At 43.3% G+C, this 19,234-nt stretch overlaps 1 protein-coding gene across 1 annotated transcript in view; it reads right to left on the bottom strand.

The window, feature by feature from the left end:
• LOC134346865 (contactin-associated protein-like 5) overlaps positions 1 to 19,234 on the bottom strand; it is a 1,591,243-nt gene that overhangs the window by 839,791 nt on the left and 732,218 nt on the right. Inside the window, exon 7 of the mRNA XM_063048670.1 lies at positions 6,556 to 6,699. Coding sequence (XP_062904740.1) covers positions 6,556 to 6,699 — 144 coding nt within the window. The remainder of the gene's footprint in view (positions 1 to 6,555; positions 6,700 to 19,234) is intronic.

The raw sequence follows: 19,234 nt of genomic DNA, 5'->3' as shown, positions 1-19,234 counted from the left end.
GAATACAAAACAGGGCAGCAGGATACAATACATCGAATGGATGAATATGAAACGTAAGCATCTGGGATATCAACAAGGGAAGAAAATAGATTATAGTGTGATAAAGGAAATTCCTTTGACAGAATTTACTTGAAGGTTTAAGCAAATCTGCTAAACTGGGCCTCAATAGAAAAAAAACAAAGGCAATAGCTCTTTTTTCTATACCTCTATTAACATATTCTTTTGGCATAATATCTTGGTCCAAAACCAATGTGGAAACGCTATGTACATGCAAACGCACAAAAATTAATGCTACCTAGGACAGAAGGAGGAAGAGGAATAACAAACATAAAAAATATACACAATACTCAGATAAAACCTCTGAGGATATACTTTCAACAATGAAAACAAGAATCAGCAGTCCATCTGAGCAGATGCTGTTTTGATAAGGACACACCACCAAACTTAAATTAAACCACAATCCAGAAAAATTAAGAAATAATTACTACTGAAAAAAGGTTAGCCAATGGATGAACATGACTCTCCATTGAAGACATCCCCACTATCTAAGTAAACTAGATGTCGACAAGAAAGCATTGAATAGCAGGCTCAGAGTTGGAGACCTCTTCCCAGATACAGAAGGGTTCCTTGTGGCAATACAGGACCAGGTGATTAACACAAAAATATTCTCAAAAATACATAATAAAAGACCAACAAATTCAAGAAGATAAATTCAGAAAATGCCAAGAGAAACCAGAAGCAATCCAACACATTACGGGATCCTGCAGCAATTGAACTCAATCTGATTACTTACACAGGCTTAATCAAATAGTAAACATCATTCACCAAAATCTTGCTTTAATATGCAAACTCATTAATGACACAGAACTTTACAAGCTTTTTGAATCAGAGTCCTACAAATTATTTTATGACCGATCCATCATTACAGATATAACAATCTGGCTACAATATTACAGGATAAACAAGCATGAACAGCTTACTTAGTAGATATAGCCAATCCAAACATACATAATGTACAGAAATCAGTAAGTGAAAACCAGCAGAAACATGCTGAATTAAAACGAGGAAATTGAAAGACTTTGGAACATGAACAAGGTGCACATTGTCCCAATAGTAATACCTGCAACTGGTATCATCCCAAAGTCACAAGAGTATGGCATAAACACTTAGGTCTACATGACAATATTTATGTAAATCTCCAAAAAGCCACAATACAAAACACCACTAGAATAGTGTTGAAGTTCCTAGCAATTGGGGAAATGAGTGTGCTTGACTATGCTCGTACCTTAGGGTTTTACCAGCTTGAGCTGAGGAAAAAAAATAAAAAGTAATAATAATAAGTAAATAAATAATACTATGAAAATGAGTTGCAGAGTTCTTGAAATTGTGTCCATAGCAAAGTTTTCAGTACAAAACAGCCACAAGGCAAAATTCTTTAATCTTTCTTACTCATATTAGAGTTGGTTACTGTTATTTCTCTGTAATGAACAACAAATAAAACAGTTGTAACCACAAGATTTATTCTTAACTTCCAAAGAACCTTTGGGACAACATCTCCAGATCCAACACTGTTCAACCTCTCTTCATAACTTGGCCTCCACAGCTGTCTGTGGAAATGAATTCTACAGGTTCAACGCCTCTGGCTAAAAAAAAAATAATTCCTCCTCATCTGGGGACATTAATTCCCACATCAATTTGTGGTAAGGTGGGAGTTTTCCCAGAATACAACTTACAGTGGCCAGGAATATACCAACCAACAAAACCTTGGAATATGGGGACGCCACAGTAGTGAAGCAATAAGCGTAAAGCAATTTCAGCTCAGGGCTTTGGAGGTCGGAGTTCAATTCCGGTGCCATCTGTAAGATGTTTGAACATTCTCATCGTGAACAATGTGGGTTTCCTCCAGGTGCTCCAGTTTCCTCCCACAGTCCAAAGACATGCCATTTAGTTGGTTAGTTGGTTAATTGGTCATTGTAAATTCTTCTGTGATTAGGCTAGGGTTAAATATTGTAGGTGGGTTGCAGGGCGGTGTGGCTCATTGCTGTATCTTGAAATACATAAATAAATAAATAAACCAAAATGCACAGGTGAAATCCACACAAAGGAAGAATGTGCAAATTCTGCATAGATAACTCTGGAAGTCAGGATACTGGATCTGTGATCAACTAGCTCCATATTGTGTTTGGGGTTGACTAACATGTAACATACTGAACAAGTCTGTTGAAACTTAGCAAATCACACAACATTTCTGTTTATTCCAAAAGGTCCCACCAGACTGACTTAGGAACCTTCTCACCTTCTACAAACAACATTTCAATGTCCTGACACTGTTTCTGAACAATTCAATAATTGCCCTTTTATATCTTAAAACATGCTGCTATACATAACAGGAGGAACACAAGGGGATGAGGTGAATCATTGACCACCTTGTGTCTAAATCCCTTTAGAACAGAGATGAGAAGAAGGTTTATTAGCCAGAGGGTGGTGAATCTGTGGAATCCATTGGCAGAGGCTGTGGAGATCAAGTCACTGAGTATTCTTAAGGTGGATCTTGATAGGCTCTGGATCAGTAAAGGTGCCAAAGGTTATGGGGAGACATTGGGAGAATGGGGTTGAGAGGAATGGTAAATCAACCATGTTGGAATAGTGGAGCAACTGAATGGGCCAAATAGCTTAATTCTTCTCCTATCTCATATGGTCATATGCTCAAACCCTGTCTCCTGTTATAATATAAGTAAGTTCACTATGTGGACTAACTTGAAGCTCAAGTCTTGCAACGTATTGTTCAGAAATATTGTGTTAGACCATAAGACACAGGGGCAGAATTCAACCATTCAGCCCAACAATTCTGCTCCACCATTCCAATATGGCTGATTTATTATCCTTCTCAACTTTATTCTCCTGCCTTCTCCCTGTAACCTTCGATAGCATAGCTAATCAGGAAACTATTAACCTCTGCTTTAAATATACCCAATGACTTGGTCTTCATAGCCGTCTGTGGCAGTAAATTCCACAGATTAACCACCTGTAAAGAGGTATCTCTTGGTTAAAATTGAATGACTTCACAGTACAGTATTGCACTTAGATTGATTCAACAGGTCAAATATTCAAAATTCTTCTGATTACCTACATGTGACAAAATAGCAAAACTTCTCTGTCAAAGCAATAATCTGACTCCCTACCGTTAGGCATGAGGTACCATGTCATTAAGACAAGAACTGTTAGGATGGGAAACAGCTTCGTCCCCAGGCCGGAGACTGCTAAACTCCCTACCTCCATAAATGAATCTCCTCATTTGGTCTCATCGTGAACGAAGCCCCAGCAGCATGATACTGTTTACGTTTTAATTTGTATCATATAATCACCTTACTAATTGTTAATTTATTTGTGGTAATATTACTTTAGGTGTTATGTGTACTGTGTTGTGCACCTTTGTCCGGAGGAACATTGTTTTGTTTGGCAGTATACATGCGTACCGTGTGTATGAACGACAATAAACTGGAACTTGAACATGAACTTGAACAAGAGAATGCAGAAACTGAAGCCTGGAGCAAGAAGAAAACTGATGAAGGAACTTGGTAGCATCAATGAAGATTTTGACTCCAAATGTGAGCCATCCATTTCCCTCCACGATGCTGCCTGTCCCACCGAGTTTCTCCAGCAGCTAGTTTTATTGGTCAAGGCCATGTTCATGTTTTTATGTGAAATTATGTGGGAATAAGGAAGTTCTTGGTGGAAAATGGCTGAATAATCAGGAAACTTCAGAAATTTCACTGTGAACAGAGACACTAGTCCAAACTAATTATGTGAGTGAAACTAAAGAATCTAAGACGGTATAGAATCATAGTCAGAGAGCACTACAGGCCCCTTGGCCCGCCTCATTTGTAACTCAGCATGATCCTGTTGAATCACACCTGGACAATAAGCCTCCACACCCCACCCAACCATCTATCTATCCAAGTATCTCTTAAATGAAACCTGCATTCACTATTTCCATTGGCTAATTCAGGATTTTGATTTTTACTGGACTGATATTCATTGACTTGGTTCACTGAACTAGAGTTTAAATCCCACCTTGGCAGATGGGGAATTTTAAACAAGTAACTAACTAAATTACTTGCTTCAGTAATGGTGGGTACAAAACCACTGGATATTCATAAAACTTCTGGTATACAAATAACCTTTAAGGAAGGGACTATGCCATCCTTACCTGGCCTCACCAACATATAACTCTGAAGCTTTGGATAACCTGGAGTGACTCGATAAGCAAATGGTCTAATATCTGCTCCTAAGTCTTATGGTCTGATGGTCTTAAGAGACTGCACTTGCTGGAACGTCAAGCAAAAAGCAATCTGTTGGAGGATCTCTGTGGGCTGAGACCCAGAACATCAGAAATTCCTCTTCCTCCAAGGTGCTGCTCAACCAGCTGAGTTCGTCCAGCAGCCTGTTCTCTGATCTGATTTGACCTTGTCAGGATCTGAGTAAAGGGACAATTAGGGATGGAGAATAAAATCCAGTTTTGACAGAACAGTTGAATATAAAGATTAGTAGAGCTGGCACCATAGAATTTAAGTCAGTCTCATCTTGTTCTATTTCTCATCCATTGACAAAGGTTATTATTAACTGCTACCATATTACACATTCAGTGCAAGTGACGGAGAGACAAATTTCTAGCCCAGAGGTTTTAATTATTCATAATTAAATATTAATAATTACAAGCCTCAACTCACTGAGAGCTGCACGTTCTAATGTGCTGTCTTTGAGATGAGATGTCAGATTGAGGCTCTATCTAACCTTTTGAAGAAAAACAGAAGTTGTTTCTTTGTTTTTCTCTCTTTCTGTCTCTCCCCCTCCCCCCCCCCCACTTCCTTAAATCATGTATGATCCTTGGAGGTCACAAAGGATTAGGTGTCAAGATGTTTTCCCCAATGAGAGAATCTCAAATGAGGTGATATGGTTACAAGATCATAGTTGTCACTTAAAATGGTGTAGGAACTTCTTATAGAGACTGAAGAAGTTTCTTACATGGAAAAGAACCTTACATAGGTGAGCTTTCTGATTCAATTTCCACAGCTGTCTTACGTAGGGAAGAACCATACATAGGTTTAAAGGTAAAGAGCTGAAGAAAAAGAAATTAGAAAGGAGAGGGGGTGGACTATGGAAGGAAGGGAAGGAAGAGGAACACCAGCGGGAGGGGATAGGCAATTGAGAAGGGATAAGAGGGGAGTTAACCCTTTATCTTTTCCATCTATCACCTCCCAGCTTCTCATTTTATTCCCCCTCCCTCATCACTGACCTACCTTTCACCTCACCTTGTTTCACCTCTCATCTTCCAGTTTGTACTCCTTCCCCTCCCCACTTTCTTATTCTGGCATCTTTTCTCTTCCTTTCCAGTCCTTAAGAGGGGTCTTAGCCTGAAACACTGGCTTGTCATCCATCTCCATAGATGCTGCCTGATCTGATGAGTCTTCCGGCATTTTGTGTGTTTTACTGTGGATTTCCAGCATCTGCAAATTCTCTTGTTGTTTTTAAAATTTAAATCAAAGAGTAAGCATCTTGTGGGAGAAATTAATAGGGAAGACCTTTAAAACTTTCATTATCAATGGGATGGAAAGGAGTGTCTTATAGAGACATCATTATGGAGAAACTACTATCAATGGTGAGAATGTGGATGTGGTGAGGACTTACAAGTACCTGGGGATGCACCTGGAGAACAGACTTGAGTGGGGCACCAACACAGAGGCTGTGTACAAGAAGGGCCAGAGTCACCTCTACTTCCTGAGGAGACTGAGGTCCTTTGTACTGTGCAGGGCTTCCTTCACATGTTCTACCAATCTGTTGTTGCCAGGACAATCTTCTATGTAGTGGTGTGCTGGGGCAATGGCATCAACATGGATGATGCCAACAAGCTTAATGAACTGATTAGAAAGGCTAGCTCTGTTATAGGAGTCAAACTGGACACGCTGGAGGCTGTGGTAGAACAAAGGAGTCCACCAAAAATCCTGGCAATTCTGGACAATGTTTCGCACCTTCTGTATGCCATCTTGGCTGAACAAAGGAGTACTTTTAGTAATAGGCTAAGATAACTGTGCTGCTCCAAAATCCACTGTATGAGGTCATTCTTACCCTCAGCCATTAGGGTCTATAATGAGTCAACCTATAGCCGGGGAAGTGACGACCCCCTCTGGTTAGACTGTTTGAGGTAACTTATTTTTTTATTCTTTCTTACTTCTCTTCTAGTATTTGTATATCTGTGCACTTGTAATGCTACTGTGACACTGCAATTTCCTTTGGGATCAATAAAGTATCTATCTATCTACGTTTGTATTTATTTATCTATCTATAAGAGGTAGGTGAGAACAAGATCATTTGTAAAGGAACAAGTTAATGTGCAAATGGCCTTCAACAAATTTTCAATTAAGGAGGCCGTTATTATGTGAGACAGTTGGCAAGGCATTGATCTTATTTCACTGGATCACAAATCCATCCACTCACTTAGGCAGCTGATTCTATCTCTCCTGTCCTTCACAGTTATTGTTGTTTCTAAGATCTTACCACAATGTGTATCTGAGGTTTGTGTCGCTTGGCCAGATCAATAATGTTCACTCCGTTGTAATAGAGATTTTCAATACAGCCGTGGAAGTTCTTCCTCAGAGATGGCATCGACTTTCCCGGAATTGGCATCCCTCCAATGCTGAGCTGCAAGGGAAAAGACACACAGAATCATGCACAGTCATAATCACACTGATTAAGATACTGTATCTGCTGACAATTCAGGGACTTAGTAACAGCCCCTCAACAACTAAAAGAGGAGGCAGTTGATAACTAAATGCAGGTGGTGTAGTGGCATCAGTACCAGACTTCGGAGCGAAGGCTCCCGAGTTTGAATCCAGCCGGCTCCCTTGTGCACTTTCCACCAGAGTTAAGGCTTTCTTCTTTTTTCTCTGATAGCTAATGCTAATGTTCTCAATGATAAAACATACAACATAGAACAGTCCAGTACAGGAACGGGCCCTTTGTCCCACAAGGAGGTGCCAAACCAATCAAATGGCCAACTAAACTAATCTTTTCTGCCTACGCAATGTCCATATCCTTCCATTTTCCTCACATCCATCTGCCTATCTAAACATCTCTTCAAAGTCCTTAATGTATGTAGGTCTACCTGGTACTGTCATTCCAGGCACACACCATTCTCTGTGTATTCCTCACACTTCCTTTGAAATTACCCTCTCTCACCTTAAATCAGGGGTCCCCAACCTTTTTTGCACTGCGGACCGGTTTCATATTGACAATATTCTTGTGGACCGGTTGACCGGGGGTGGGGGGGGGGTGAGTAGGATTGTCAACGGACAAGAGTAGCAGTCAAATACGTTGTTCACCACCTGAGACTACAATGACCATGATACCTTGCACGGGCACAAGTGCGCATGCGTGATTTGCACATGCATGTACGTGCCGATTCTTTCTACAAATCGTTTTTGGCGATTCTGTTCCGGGGGGGTGTTAATCACGACTGGAATATAGGTGATAAGTGGCTAATACACTCAATTTCGTTTCTAAAACGGTTTATCTAACGAATTTAATATTGAACACACAGCGCCTATTTTCCTGGCATGACTATAGTGATAAGTCAATTATCAGGGGAGCTTGAAGTAAGTGTTAAACGAACTTCCAGTAGAAGTGGTAGAGGCAGGTTTGATATTATCATTTAAAGAAAAATTGGATAGGCATATGGACAGGAAAGGAATGGAGGATTATGGCCTGAGTGCAGGTCGGTGGGGCTAGGTGTGAGTAGCATTCGGCACGGACTAGAAGGGCAGAGATCGCCTGTTTCCGTGCTGTAATTGTTATATGGTTACATAAGTAAGTCAATAGCATCATAACATTTTAAGTAACATTTGGATATTAAACACACAGCACATATTTTCCCTGTATGAACATATAAAATCATTGCAACACACCAATATCGCTGAATCAGTGGGAGCCCTGGGCTTGTTTCCCTGCAACAAGACGGTCCTATCGAGGGGTGATGGGAGATAGTGATACTCGAAGGAGGTTCCTTATGTCCAGTCTATTCCGCAATTTGGTTTTTGTTGCATTCATTGCAGAGATATGTTGGAAATGGAAGCAACGTTTTCAGTGTCTTCCTGACTATCTCAGGATATTTAGCCTTGACTTTGATCCAGAATGCCGGCAGAGATGTTATGTCAAACATACTTTTCAGCCCGCCATCATTTGCAAGCTCGAGGAATTAATCTTCTTCCCGCGCTGAAATGGATGACACGCGGGTAATGACCTCGCGTGCGTTCAAGCTCAACAGTGCATGACAGGGAATGGGGAAAGGTGCAGCTGACTCATATCGCCAAATCATATCGTTTCTTTGCGGCCCAGTGGTTGGGGACCGCTGCCTTAAATGCATGCCTTGGGTAATCATTTATCACTTATTTATTTGTTATTATTATTTGATGTTGCTGTACTTGCCCAGTTTGCCTTCTTCTGTTCTGTACATTGGCTATTTGTCCATCTTTTTCTGTGTATAGTGTTTCATTGATTCTACTGTGCTTCTTTGTATCTGCTGTGAATGCCCACCAGAAAATGAGTCTCAAGGTAGTTGCTTTAACACGTGCCTGTGAGCAGCCGTTTGCAAGGTGAGTTCTATGGTATCAGAAAAGCCTGAAAGAGCTCGTAAGGGTGTTACACTTAGCGTAAAACTAGACATAATTAAGCGTTTTGATCGTGGTGAACGAAGTAAGGACAATGTGAGTTTGGCTTGTGGAAGCTGACGAACATGATGTTGAAGAGGTTTTGGCATCCCAAAACTGACAGATGAAGAGCTGGAGCAATTGAAAGAAAAAAGGATAACAATTGAAACTGAATGAGTAATGATAAAGTACAACTTTAATTTTGAAAGGTTACGTCGGTTTAGGGGATATTTGCAAGATGGTTTGAGTCATTAAAGAACTGTGTGATAGAAAAATGCTCGAGGCTCAGCAGTCAAGCAAGCCTTCCACATCAACCACAGCAGACGACGAACCTCGACCTTCGATATCGAGGCGGGCAGAGATAGAAGACGATGACCTGCCTGCCCTGATCGACGATGAGATGACACCCCAGTGTCCCACCACCCCAACCCCTAGGCCACAGACAGATACTGATTCACGGAGAATGCAAAGGTAGCCGGGAGGCACACAGCACATCTTTAAGGAAAAAGCCGAAATAAACATGCTAATTAATTAGGTGCTGCCGACACGTAATTGTCGGCCCAGCTCAGAAACGACACAATCGGAAATTGGCACTGATCTGGGCCGACAATTACGGGCGGCACCTAATTAATTAACATGTTTGTTTTGGCTTTTTTCTTAAAAATATACTGTGTACCTCCCGGCTACCACTGGACCCCTACGTGCTTCGTGGCAATGTATCACTCGGCGGCCTGGAGGGTGGGGGCCACTGCACCACCCCAATGTCCGACAACTCAGTCTAACACACCATCATCAGTGTGCTCGGCAAGCTGTCTCCCCGATTTCCGTAAGTGATTCTACACTGTACATACATTTATTTCTACTTTATATAGGCTGTGTATTTTTACGTGTTATTTGGTATGATTTGGCAGCTTCATAGCTTAAAGGTTACTGGAGAGATTATTATTGTTGACGGCACTTGCATGAGATTTTTGCTACAGAGAACAGTGCAGTAATGATTGTGGAAAAGTATTTCTACTTTATATAGGCTGTGTATTTATCATATCATTCCTGCTTTTACTATATGTTACTGTTATTTTAGGTTTTATATGTTATTTGGCATGATTTGGTAGGTTATTTTTGGGTCTGCGAATGCTCACAAAATTTTCCCATATAAATAAATGGTAATTGCTTCTTCGCTTTCCGACATTTCGGCTTACGAACCGTTTCATAGGAACGCTCTACCTTCGGATGGCAGGGGAAACCTGTAATATAAAAGTGTTTGAAAGGTCAAGGGATTGTGGCTTATGGGGACTGTTACAGAGGGGAAGTTTGTGGCCAGCATAGCTCTGACATGTTGTGAGACATGTCTTGAGGTCCCTTAAGGGTCTAGTGGCTTACTCCTGTTTACTTGTGTCCTGTGTTGTTTCAGATATCGAACATCAAATAACTTCTATGATATTCAGTGAACAATTCTATTGTTTCAATGATAAAAAAAAATCAAAAGTCTGTTAGCACAATCTATTCATGCCTCATTAATGAAGATGAATTTGGTGACACGCTTGAACACTGCAGCTTCTCCGGGGCCAAACAAAAGTGTGTTTTTTAAGTCTTTTTTTTTGATTACAAGACACTGCTGGACATTAATAACTTCAACTACTGCAGGTCTACCCTATCGGCGAGTTGCTGTTGGTGGAGCAGCTGGGGAGCAGGACTTTATTGCTGCCTGCTACAGAAAGCCATTGGAGACTCTGCGAAGGTGGTGTGCAGTGTAACAGTGACTGATTGTCTTGGACATATTTCTTGTAATCACAAAGCTCTGTTCGACACTGTAGAACTCTGTGTGTCCAGTTCTGGATTATTGGCAAGACCAATGGCGGTGGGGGGAGGTGGGGAGAGGCCGGGGGGGAGGGGGAAGCCGTGAGGCCTCAGTTGTCGCACAGACCAAGCTTCGTGTCACAGGCTCACCTATTCCAGCTGCCGAGGAGAGGAGAGCTGGAGTGCTTTGGCATGGCTTCCATGCTGGACTGGGGGCTGACCCCATCCATTGGTGCTGCTCTCCAGTGTTTGCTCGGAAGAGGACAAGTTGATTGTGTGTGTCTGCGAACTGGTGAGGGTTTGTTTGTGCCAACAACATCCATGCACCAACAATTTACAGGACCTGTCACTCAGGAACTTGGACTATATTATAATTTTTGGTGTGACTGTACATTTATATATACATGGGGTGCTTGGGAGGGGTAGCATCTCTAGATGGAGGCTTGTCGCACTCCTTTGAGTGGCTCATCATCTATTGGTCCCCACCAACGTCCAGCTGTCACCTGTGGCTCCCCATAGCTGTTTGCATGCAACAGCGGCCACACCCCAGGCAGCGGCTTAGACAGGCCGGCTAAACCAGGTGAGGGTAGCCAACGGGTCTGAGACCCTCGGTGAGATAGGAATTTGCTCATCCCAGCATGCAAAGACTGCTTCGGTGGATTAGGTGGAGGAAACCCCGGGAGTTCAACGGCTGAGAAGGCGTTGCAGCAGCGCAATGTGGAGTGCGTAGGACACCTAAGAAGATTCAGTCATCCAATGCAGCCAAGGAAGTTGCAAGACGTAACGATTCTTCGTGCCACTGGATCCTGACTTCTGAGGCTGAGAGAGTGGGATCGTCTCTGTGCAAGGCTTTTCCACTTTAATATCTTTCTCGCATTGGTTACATTGTGCAACATTCATCTCCCAACTTTCAATTCCTACCAGTCTTCTACAAGTCCTATGGCGATGGGGGAGTGGTAAAGCAACAGGTGGAAGTGATCACTGGGGGTTGTAGTCACAAACCTGCACGTAGGCAACCTTTGGACAAGTGGTTGTTCTTCTCTGTACCCAGGGCAGCAGAGGGGTCCGGCAGCACCAACGGTGACTGAGCAGCCCTTCTCAGGACAGCACTGCTCACCCTTTGATAGGGAGGGGCCTAGAAAAGGTGGCCTAAACATTGCCTGTCCTACAGACAGATAACTGGCCAGCTTACCGCATCTGGCAGTTCATCCGCTAATGCGGTTACACTCAAAGGAGAAGAAAGAAACTTCTGTTAGGATCATGGAATGTCCGCACACTCATGGACAGAGAAAACTCAGCAAGACCCCAAAGAAGAACAGCCCTTGTTGCCAAGGAACTTTCACGCCGGAGCATCAACATCACAGCCCTAAGTGAAACCAGGCTTGCGGAGGAAGGATCCCTGACTGAAACCACCAGCAGCTACACTTTCTTTTGGAAAGGAAAAGCGCAAAATGAAGAGAGGATTCATGGAGTTGGATTTTCAGTTCAGTCCAGCTTCCTGAAACAACTCTCCGACCTGCCCATGGGAATCAACGAAAGGCTTATGTGCCTATGTCTGCCCCTCAGCCACAAACGTCGCGAACAGTCATCAGCGTTTATGTCCTCACCATGACCAGCAAATACGAGACCATTGAACCACTCTACACCGACCTTAGCTCTGTTCTGTGCTCAGTCCCCGCCAACGACAAACTAATCCTGCTCAGTGACTTCAATGCCTGAGTAGGCTGCGATCACAGTCGCTGGGAAGGGGTTCCAGGCAAACATGGTATTGGCAATATGAATGGGAACGGCTTCTTGCTCCTTAGCAAATGTGCAGAATATGACCTCCTCATCACAAACACAGTGTTCAGGCTGGCAAACAAGTACAAGACATCATGGATGCACCCAAGATCCAAACGTTAGCACGTGATTGACTATGTTATAGTACGTCGCTGAGATATCTGGGATGTCCTCATCACCAGAGCCATGCAAGGAGCGGAGTGCTGGACTGACCACAGGCTTGTCTGCACCACATTGAAGCTACATATTGCTCCCCACCATCCCAAGTGCCCTAAGTTCATCAGAACAGCTTCTAACATGGCCAGACTCCAAGAGCCACTGTATCTTTGCCACTGTTCCAGACCACCCTTGATGAGGAGCTGTCTGCCAATGGACTACTAACTGACGGGCCAACCCAGAAGTGGAACCAGTTTAGAGAGATGGTGATAGAGACAGCAAAATCAGTCCTTGGCTTCAAGGACTGGAACCACCAAGATTGGTTCGACGAGAATGACAGTGCCATCAAAGATCTCTTGGCCAGGAAGAACATAACATTCATGGACTGGCAAAATAACCCAAGCTCCATTCCCAAAAAAGAGTGGTTCAAGTCGCTTCAGGCCCATGCCCAACGGGAAATTCGCAAGATGCACGACCTGTGGTGGGATAGGAAAGCTGAAGAGGTGCAACGCTTCACCGACATCAGTGACTCAAAGCTGCTCTTCAACTCCATCAGGATGATCTTTGACCCTCAAGCTCTGGCTCATCTGATGGAACCACACTGCTAAAGGACAAAGAGAGCATCCAATAGAGATGGAAAGAGCATTTCAGCCAGCTTCTGAACCGCCCTTCATAGGTCGACCAGTCTGCTCTGTATGAAATCCTCCAACAGCCTATTCACAAGGAACTAGATGATCTTCCCTTGATAGATGAAGTCAAGAAGGCTATCATGCAGATGAGCAGTGGCAAGGCACCTGGCAAGGATGGAATACCTGCTGAACTGTACAAGGCATTCAGCAAGGAATCACTTGAGACTTTCCACAGCACCTTGTGGAAGAAGAAGAGATGCCCCTGACCTCAGAGACACAACGATAATCACCCTCTACAAAAATAAAGGTTCAAGGACCAACTGCAGAAACTATAGAGGGAGCTCACTACTTTCCATTGCTGGAAAAATCCTCGCCCGCATCATCCTCAACAGACTGATTCCAACAGTGTCAGAAGAGAACCTTCCGCACTTGCAATGTGGCTTTCGTCCCGAACGCAGCACTGTCGACATGATCTTCGCAGTGAAACAGATACAGGAGAAGTGCCTGGAACAGAACATGATGTTATACTCTGTCTTCATTGATCTGATGAAGGCGTTTGACACGGTGAACAGAAACGTGCTGTGGATCATCCTTAGAAAGCTTGGCTGCCTGCAGAAATTCACTACACTCATCCATCTGCTCTACGATGGCATGACAGGAGAAGTGTTCTCAGATGGCCCCCCATCTGAAACTTTCAACATCTCAAATGGCACGAAGCAAGGGTGCGTTCTAGCACCAGTGCTCTTCAACCTCTTCTTCACCCAAATGCTGGAGCACACTGTTAAGGACCTAGACCTGGGTATTTACATAAGATATTGCCTAGACGGATTGATGTTTGACCTGAGACGCCTAGCTGCAAAGACCAAAATGTTGAGGAGGCTCATCACTGAAGCCCTGTTTGTTGATGACTGTGCCCTCATGGCCCACCAGGAGAACCACCTGCAGACGGTTGTCGACAAGTTCTCTGCAGCCTCAAAGCTGTTCGGCCTGATGATCAGCCTCAGTTAGACAGAAGTTCTCCTACAACCTACACCAAACAGTTACCTTCCTCAGCCATGCATCACCATCGACGGCACTGTCCTGAAGAATGTGGAGATCTTCAAGTATCTAGGAAGCACCATCTCCAGTGACAGATCCCTTGACAAAGAGATCATAGCAAGGATCCAGAAAACCAGCCAGATACTCGGGAAACTCTGTGTCAAAGTTCTGGAGCACAAGGAAATTCAGCTTTCAACCAAGCTCAAGGTGTACAAGGCTGTGCTCCTCACCTCTCTCCTGTATGGCTGCGAAACCTGGACCCTGTACCACAGGCAAATCAAACAGCTGGAGCAGTTTCACATCCGCTCTCTGCGGTCGATCATGAGGATTCGATGGCAGGACCGAATCACCAACCAGGAAGTCCTTGACAGAACCAACAGCACAAACATTGGCCCCAGGCCCAGCTACACTGGACTGGCCATGTAACCTGCGTGGGTGAAACAAGAATCCCCAGGCAGCTGCTCTACGGTGAGCTTGAACATGGCAGTCGCAATCAGGGCCACCCCAAATAAATATTCAAAGGCAATCTGAAATCGTATATCAAATGGGCAGACCTCCAGCCTCGACAGCTTGAGGAGTCCGCCGCCAACAGGGCTGCGTAGTGTGCCCTGACCAGAAAAGCTGCATCTGACTTTGAAGATGACCGAAATCAGCGCCTTGCAGCAGCACGAGACCCATGCCACAAAGCTGAGTATGCACTGGTTCTAACAACCGCCAGTCCATGTCCAACCTGCAACCACATGTGTGCTTCGGCTTTCGGCCTCCAAAGCCACATGTCTGCACAATGTTTAGTCTTCCTCGGACCCCGAGAGACAACCACCTTATGTGCTACACAGTGGCATGCAAAAAGTTTGGGCACCCCGGTCAAAATTTCTGTTACTGTGAATAGCTAAGCGAGTAAAAGATGACCTGATTTCCAAAAGGCATAAAGTTAAAGATGACACATTTCTTTAATATTTTAAGCAAGATTACTTTTTAATTTCCATCTTTTACAGTTTCAATATAACAAAAAAGGAAAAGGGCCCAAAGCAAAAGTTTGGGCACCCTGCATGGTCAGTTCTTAGTAACACCCCCTTTGGCAAGTATCATAGCTTGTAAATGCTTCCTGTAGCCAGCTAAGAGTCTTCCAATTCTTCTTTGGGGGATTTTTGCCCATTCTTCCTTGCAAAAGGCTTCTAGTTCTGTGAGATTCTTGGGTCATCTTGCATGCACTGCTCTTTTGAGGTCTATCCACAGATTTTCGATGATAATTAGGTTGGGGGACTGTGAGGGCCATGGCAAAACCTTCAGCTTGTGCGTCTTGAGGTAGTCCATTGTGGATTTTGAGGTGTGTTTAGGATCATTATCCTGTTGCAGAAGCGAGCCTCTTTTCATCTTCAATTTTTTTACAGATGGTGTGATGTTTGCTTCCAGATTTACTGGTATTTAATTGAATTCATTCTTCCCTCTACCAGTGAAATGTTCCCCGTGCCAGTGGCTGCAACACAAGCCCAAAGCATGACGGATCCACCCCCGTGCCTAACAGTTGAAGAGGTGTTCTTTTCATGAAATTCTGCACCCTTTTTTCTCCAAACATACCTTTGCTCATTGTGGCCAAAAAGTTCTATCTTAACTTCATCAGTCCACAAGACTTGTTTCCAAAATGCATCAGGCTTGTTTAGATGTTCCTTCGCAAACTTCTGTCACAAAATTTTGTGGTGAGGACGCAGGAAAGGTTTTCTTCTGATGACTCTTCCATGAAGGTCATACTTGTGCAGGTGTTGCTGCACAGTGGAACAGTGCACCACCACTCCAGAATCTGCTAAATCTTCCTGAAGGTCTTTTGCAGTCAAACGGGGGTTTTAATTTGCCTTTCTAGCAATCCTATGAGCAGTTCTCTCGGAAAGTTTTCTTGGTCTTCCAGACCTGAACTTGACCTCCACCGTTCCTGTTAACTGCCATTTTTTAATTACATTACGAACTGAGGAAATGGCTACCTGAAATTGCTTTTCTACCTTCTTATAGCCTTCTCCTGCTTTGTGGGCATCATTTATTTTAATTTTCAGAGTGCTAGGCAGCTGCTTAGAGGAGCCCATGGCTGCTGATTGTTGGGACCAGGTTTGAGGAGTCAGGGTATTTATAAAGCTTTGAAATTTGCATCACCTGGCCTTTCCTAACGATGACTGTGAACAAGCCACAGCCCTAACAAGCTTATTAAGGTCTGAGACCTTGGTAAAAGTTGTCTGAGAGCTCTAATCTCTTGGGGCGCCCAAACTTTTGCATGGTGCTTCATTCCTTTTTTCACTCTAAAATTGTACTAACCAAAAATAATACACTAATCTTGCTTAAAATGTTGAAAAGAATGTTTCATCTATAACTTTATAACTTTTGGAGATCAGTCCATCTTCTACTCATTTAACTATTTACAGTAACAGAAATTTTGACCGGGAGTGCCCATACTTTTGCATGCCACTGTACGTGCTTTGAACTGTGTATGACTATTGTAACTGTGTTTTGCATCTTGGTCCTGGAGGAATGCTGTTTCATTTGGCTATATTTATGTATGAAGACGAAGAAGAAAGCCCTTAACTCCGAGTGGAGTCATCAGGACACCGTCATGACGGCATTTTTTTAGCAGGCTTTCTTATTTTTACGAGGCCGAGTTGCTAGCTCAACGCTCAACCCAACACGGATGGAAAGCATGCAAGGGAGCCGGCTGGATTCGAACTCAGGAGCCTTCGCTCCGAAGTCCAGCGCTGATGCAACTACGCCACCAGCTGGCTATATTTATGTATGAATGAACGATAATTAAGCTTGTATCTGAGCTTGAACTTGAAATGAAACTATTGCGCATTATGAGAGAAATTTACACCTGTCTTGCATCATCACCATTGAGACTTATTAACCTTCACCAACTTAGCAGCAGTGTTAACTGCTTGGCTTCAAGTAGGCTTAGGCTAGTGCTAAACAACTATCTAAATAAATTGAAATAAACGCCTTAGACCTGTACTCTATAATAAGCTTTAATTTCTTAAAGGGCTGCTTACATCAAGATCCTTCTTTAAAAAGTGAATCAATCTATTAAGAAGATACAGTGATTGCATCAGAAGAAAATGGTTTTGTTTAAATAATGCAGATGACAACATACAGATGAGGTTTGTTGAGCTAACTTGTTGAGGCCACCAATGCGAGGGAGATCAGGTTGTTTCAGCCAAGCTTTCAGTTGTTTATCAAGAATACTTCCATGTCTGTCATCAACGTGAGTTAATTAAACTGTCTTTACCTACCATCAGTAATTTATCCCAATATATCAATAAGATAAAGCTATGAAAAAATGATAAGCAGATGAAAGGATAAAAAGAGTGAAACTTTTTAAGGCATTGCTCATAATTCAAGATTGGTTAATGTCATTTATAATACACAAGTGTAAACAAAAACAAAATAATTGTTACTTCAGATCCAATGCAGCACAGAAAGGAACACCATAGGATAAAGAACACAATAGTAATTTAAAAAAAACAATAAATGTAAATGTAACAGGATAGCTTATATACACTGATTGTACAGTATGTCCATAAAGCCCCGGTTGGCACAGAATAGTCTGTACATAAGGTGACTGACAGGAAATGATGAAGTAGTGGTGGTTGGGGATGTGGATGGGTGGAGGTGATGATCAGCTTTACTACTTGTGGAAAGTAACTGTTTTGGAGTCTGGTGGCCCTAGCATGGACGCTATGTAGCCTCCTCCCTATTAGGAGTGAGACTGACAGTCCATGAGCAGGATGTGTGGGATCCTTCATGACGTTACTGGCCATTTTCTGGCACTTTTCCATATATATGTCATTGATGGTGGGTAGGCTGATGCCAGTGATGCAATGGGCAGTTTTGACTGTCCACTGCAGTCTTCCTGCTCACTGCAGTGCAGTTTCCATCCCGTGCAGAGATATAGCTTGTCAGGGTGTTCTCTGCCGCAAATCTATGACATGAGTATTGATGGGCAGTGTCCAGCTCTCTTCAGCAGAGGCGATGGTAAGGTTCCCTGATTGTGTAGAATGTGTTCTGGGACCATGAGAGGTTTTGTGAGATCTGCACTCCCAGGAGTTTGGAACTGCTTACAGTCTCCACTGCTGTGCCACTGATGTAAAAAGTGGTGTGAGTGATGCACATGTTATTGAGGTCGATAACCATCTCCTTTGTCTTTTTGACATTGAGGAAGAGGTTATTTGCCTGGTACCAGGTGTCGAGCTCTTTGAGCTCCTCTTTGTAGGCTGTCTCATCATTGGTGATGAGCACACCACTGCTGTGTCATCGGCGAACTCGATAATGTGATTATTCGGGTGTATGACCAGGCAGTAATGTGTGAGCAGAATGAACAGCAATGAGCTCAATGCACAGCCCTGGGCAACAGTTACGTTGAGGAAGATGGGGAGGCAGGAGTGATTGTGCATCTTGGCTATCTGAGGTCTGCTGCTTTTAGTGTCCAACACTCAGTCAGACAACATTGGGAGTATTATGAGCAGTTTTGGGTCCCTTCTGTAAGGAAGGATGTTCTGGTTTTGGAGCGAGTCCAGAGGAGGTTCACAAGAATAACTCCAGAAATGAAAGGTTTGATATATGAGGAGCATTTGATGGCTCTGGGCCTATACTCACAGGAGTTCAGATGAATGAAGGGAATCTAATTGAAACCTTATTAGAGAGAGAGAGAGAGAGCCTGTGGTTATGTTGAATACTGGGTAAGTAATGTAGTCTGTGTCTTTGCTGTTGCTTTGCTCACGCTTGAGTGCTGGACGGCAGTGCCAATGCTTTTCTTTGCTGGTGGAGGGAGGGGGATTGTTGCTCGCTGCCTCAGGGTGGGGAACTGGGGGGGGTACTTTGGGGTTCTAACATTTAATATTCGTTCATTCTTTGGGGCACTCCTCTGTTTTTCATGGATCATTGTAAAGAAAAGCATTTCAGGATGTATATTGTATACATTTTTCTGACATTACCTTTGAACCTTTGAACCTATGGAATATTGAAAAGCCTAGGTGGAGAGGATGTGCGAAAGATGTTTCTTGTAGTGGGGGAGTCTATGACCAGAGTGCACATTCTCAGTCTATAGAGAAATCCTTTTAGAACAGATAAGAGGAAATTTCATGCACCAAGGGGTGGTAG

Source organism: Mobula hypostoma, chromosome 5 (genome assembly GCF_963921235.1).
Source record: "Mobula hypostoma chromosome 5, sMobHyp1.1, whole genome shotgun sequence".
Classification (NCBI taxonomy): domain Eukaryota; kingdom Metazoa; phylum Chordata; class Chondrichthyes; order Myliobatiformes; family Myliobatidae; genus Mobula; species Mobula hypostoma.
The sequence above is the reverse complement of the archived record's forward strand: the minus strand, read 5'-3'. Positions and strand labels throughout refer to the sequence as shown.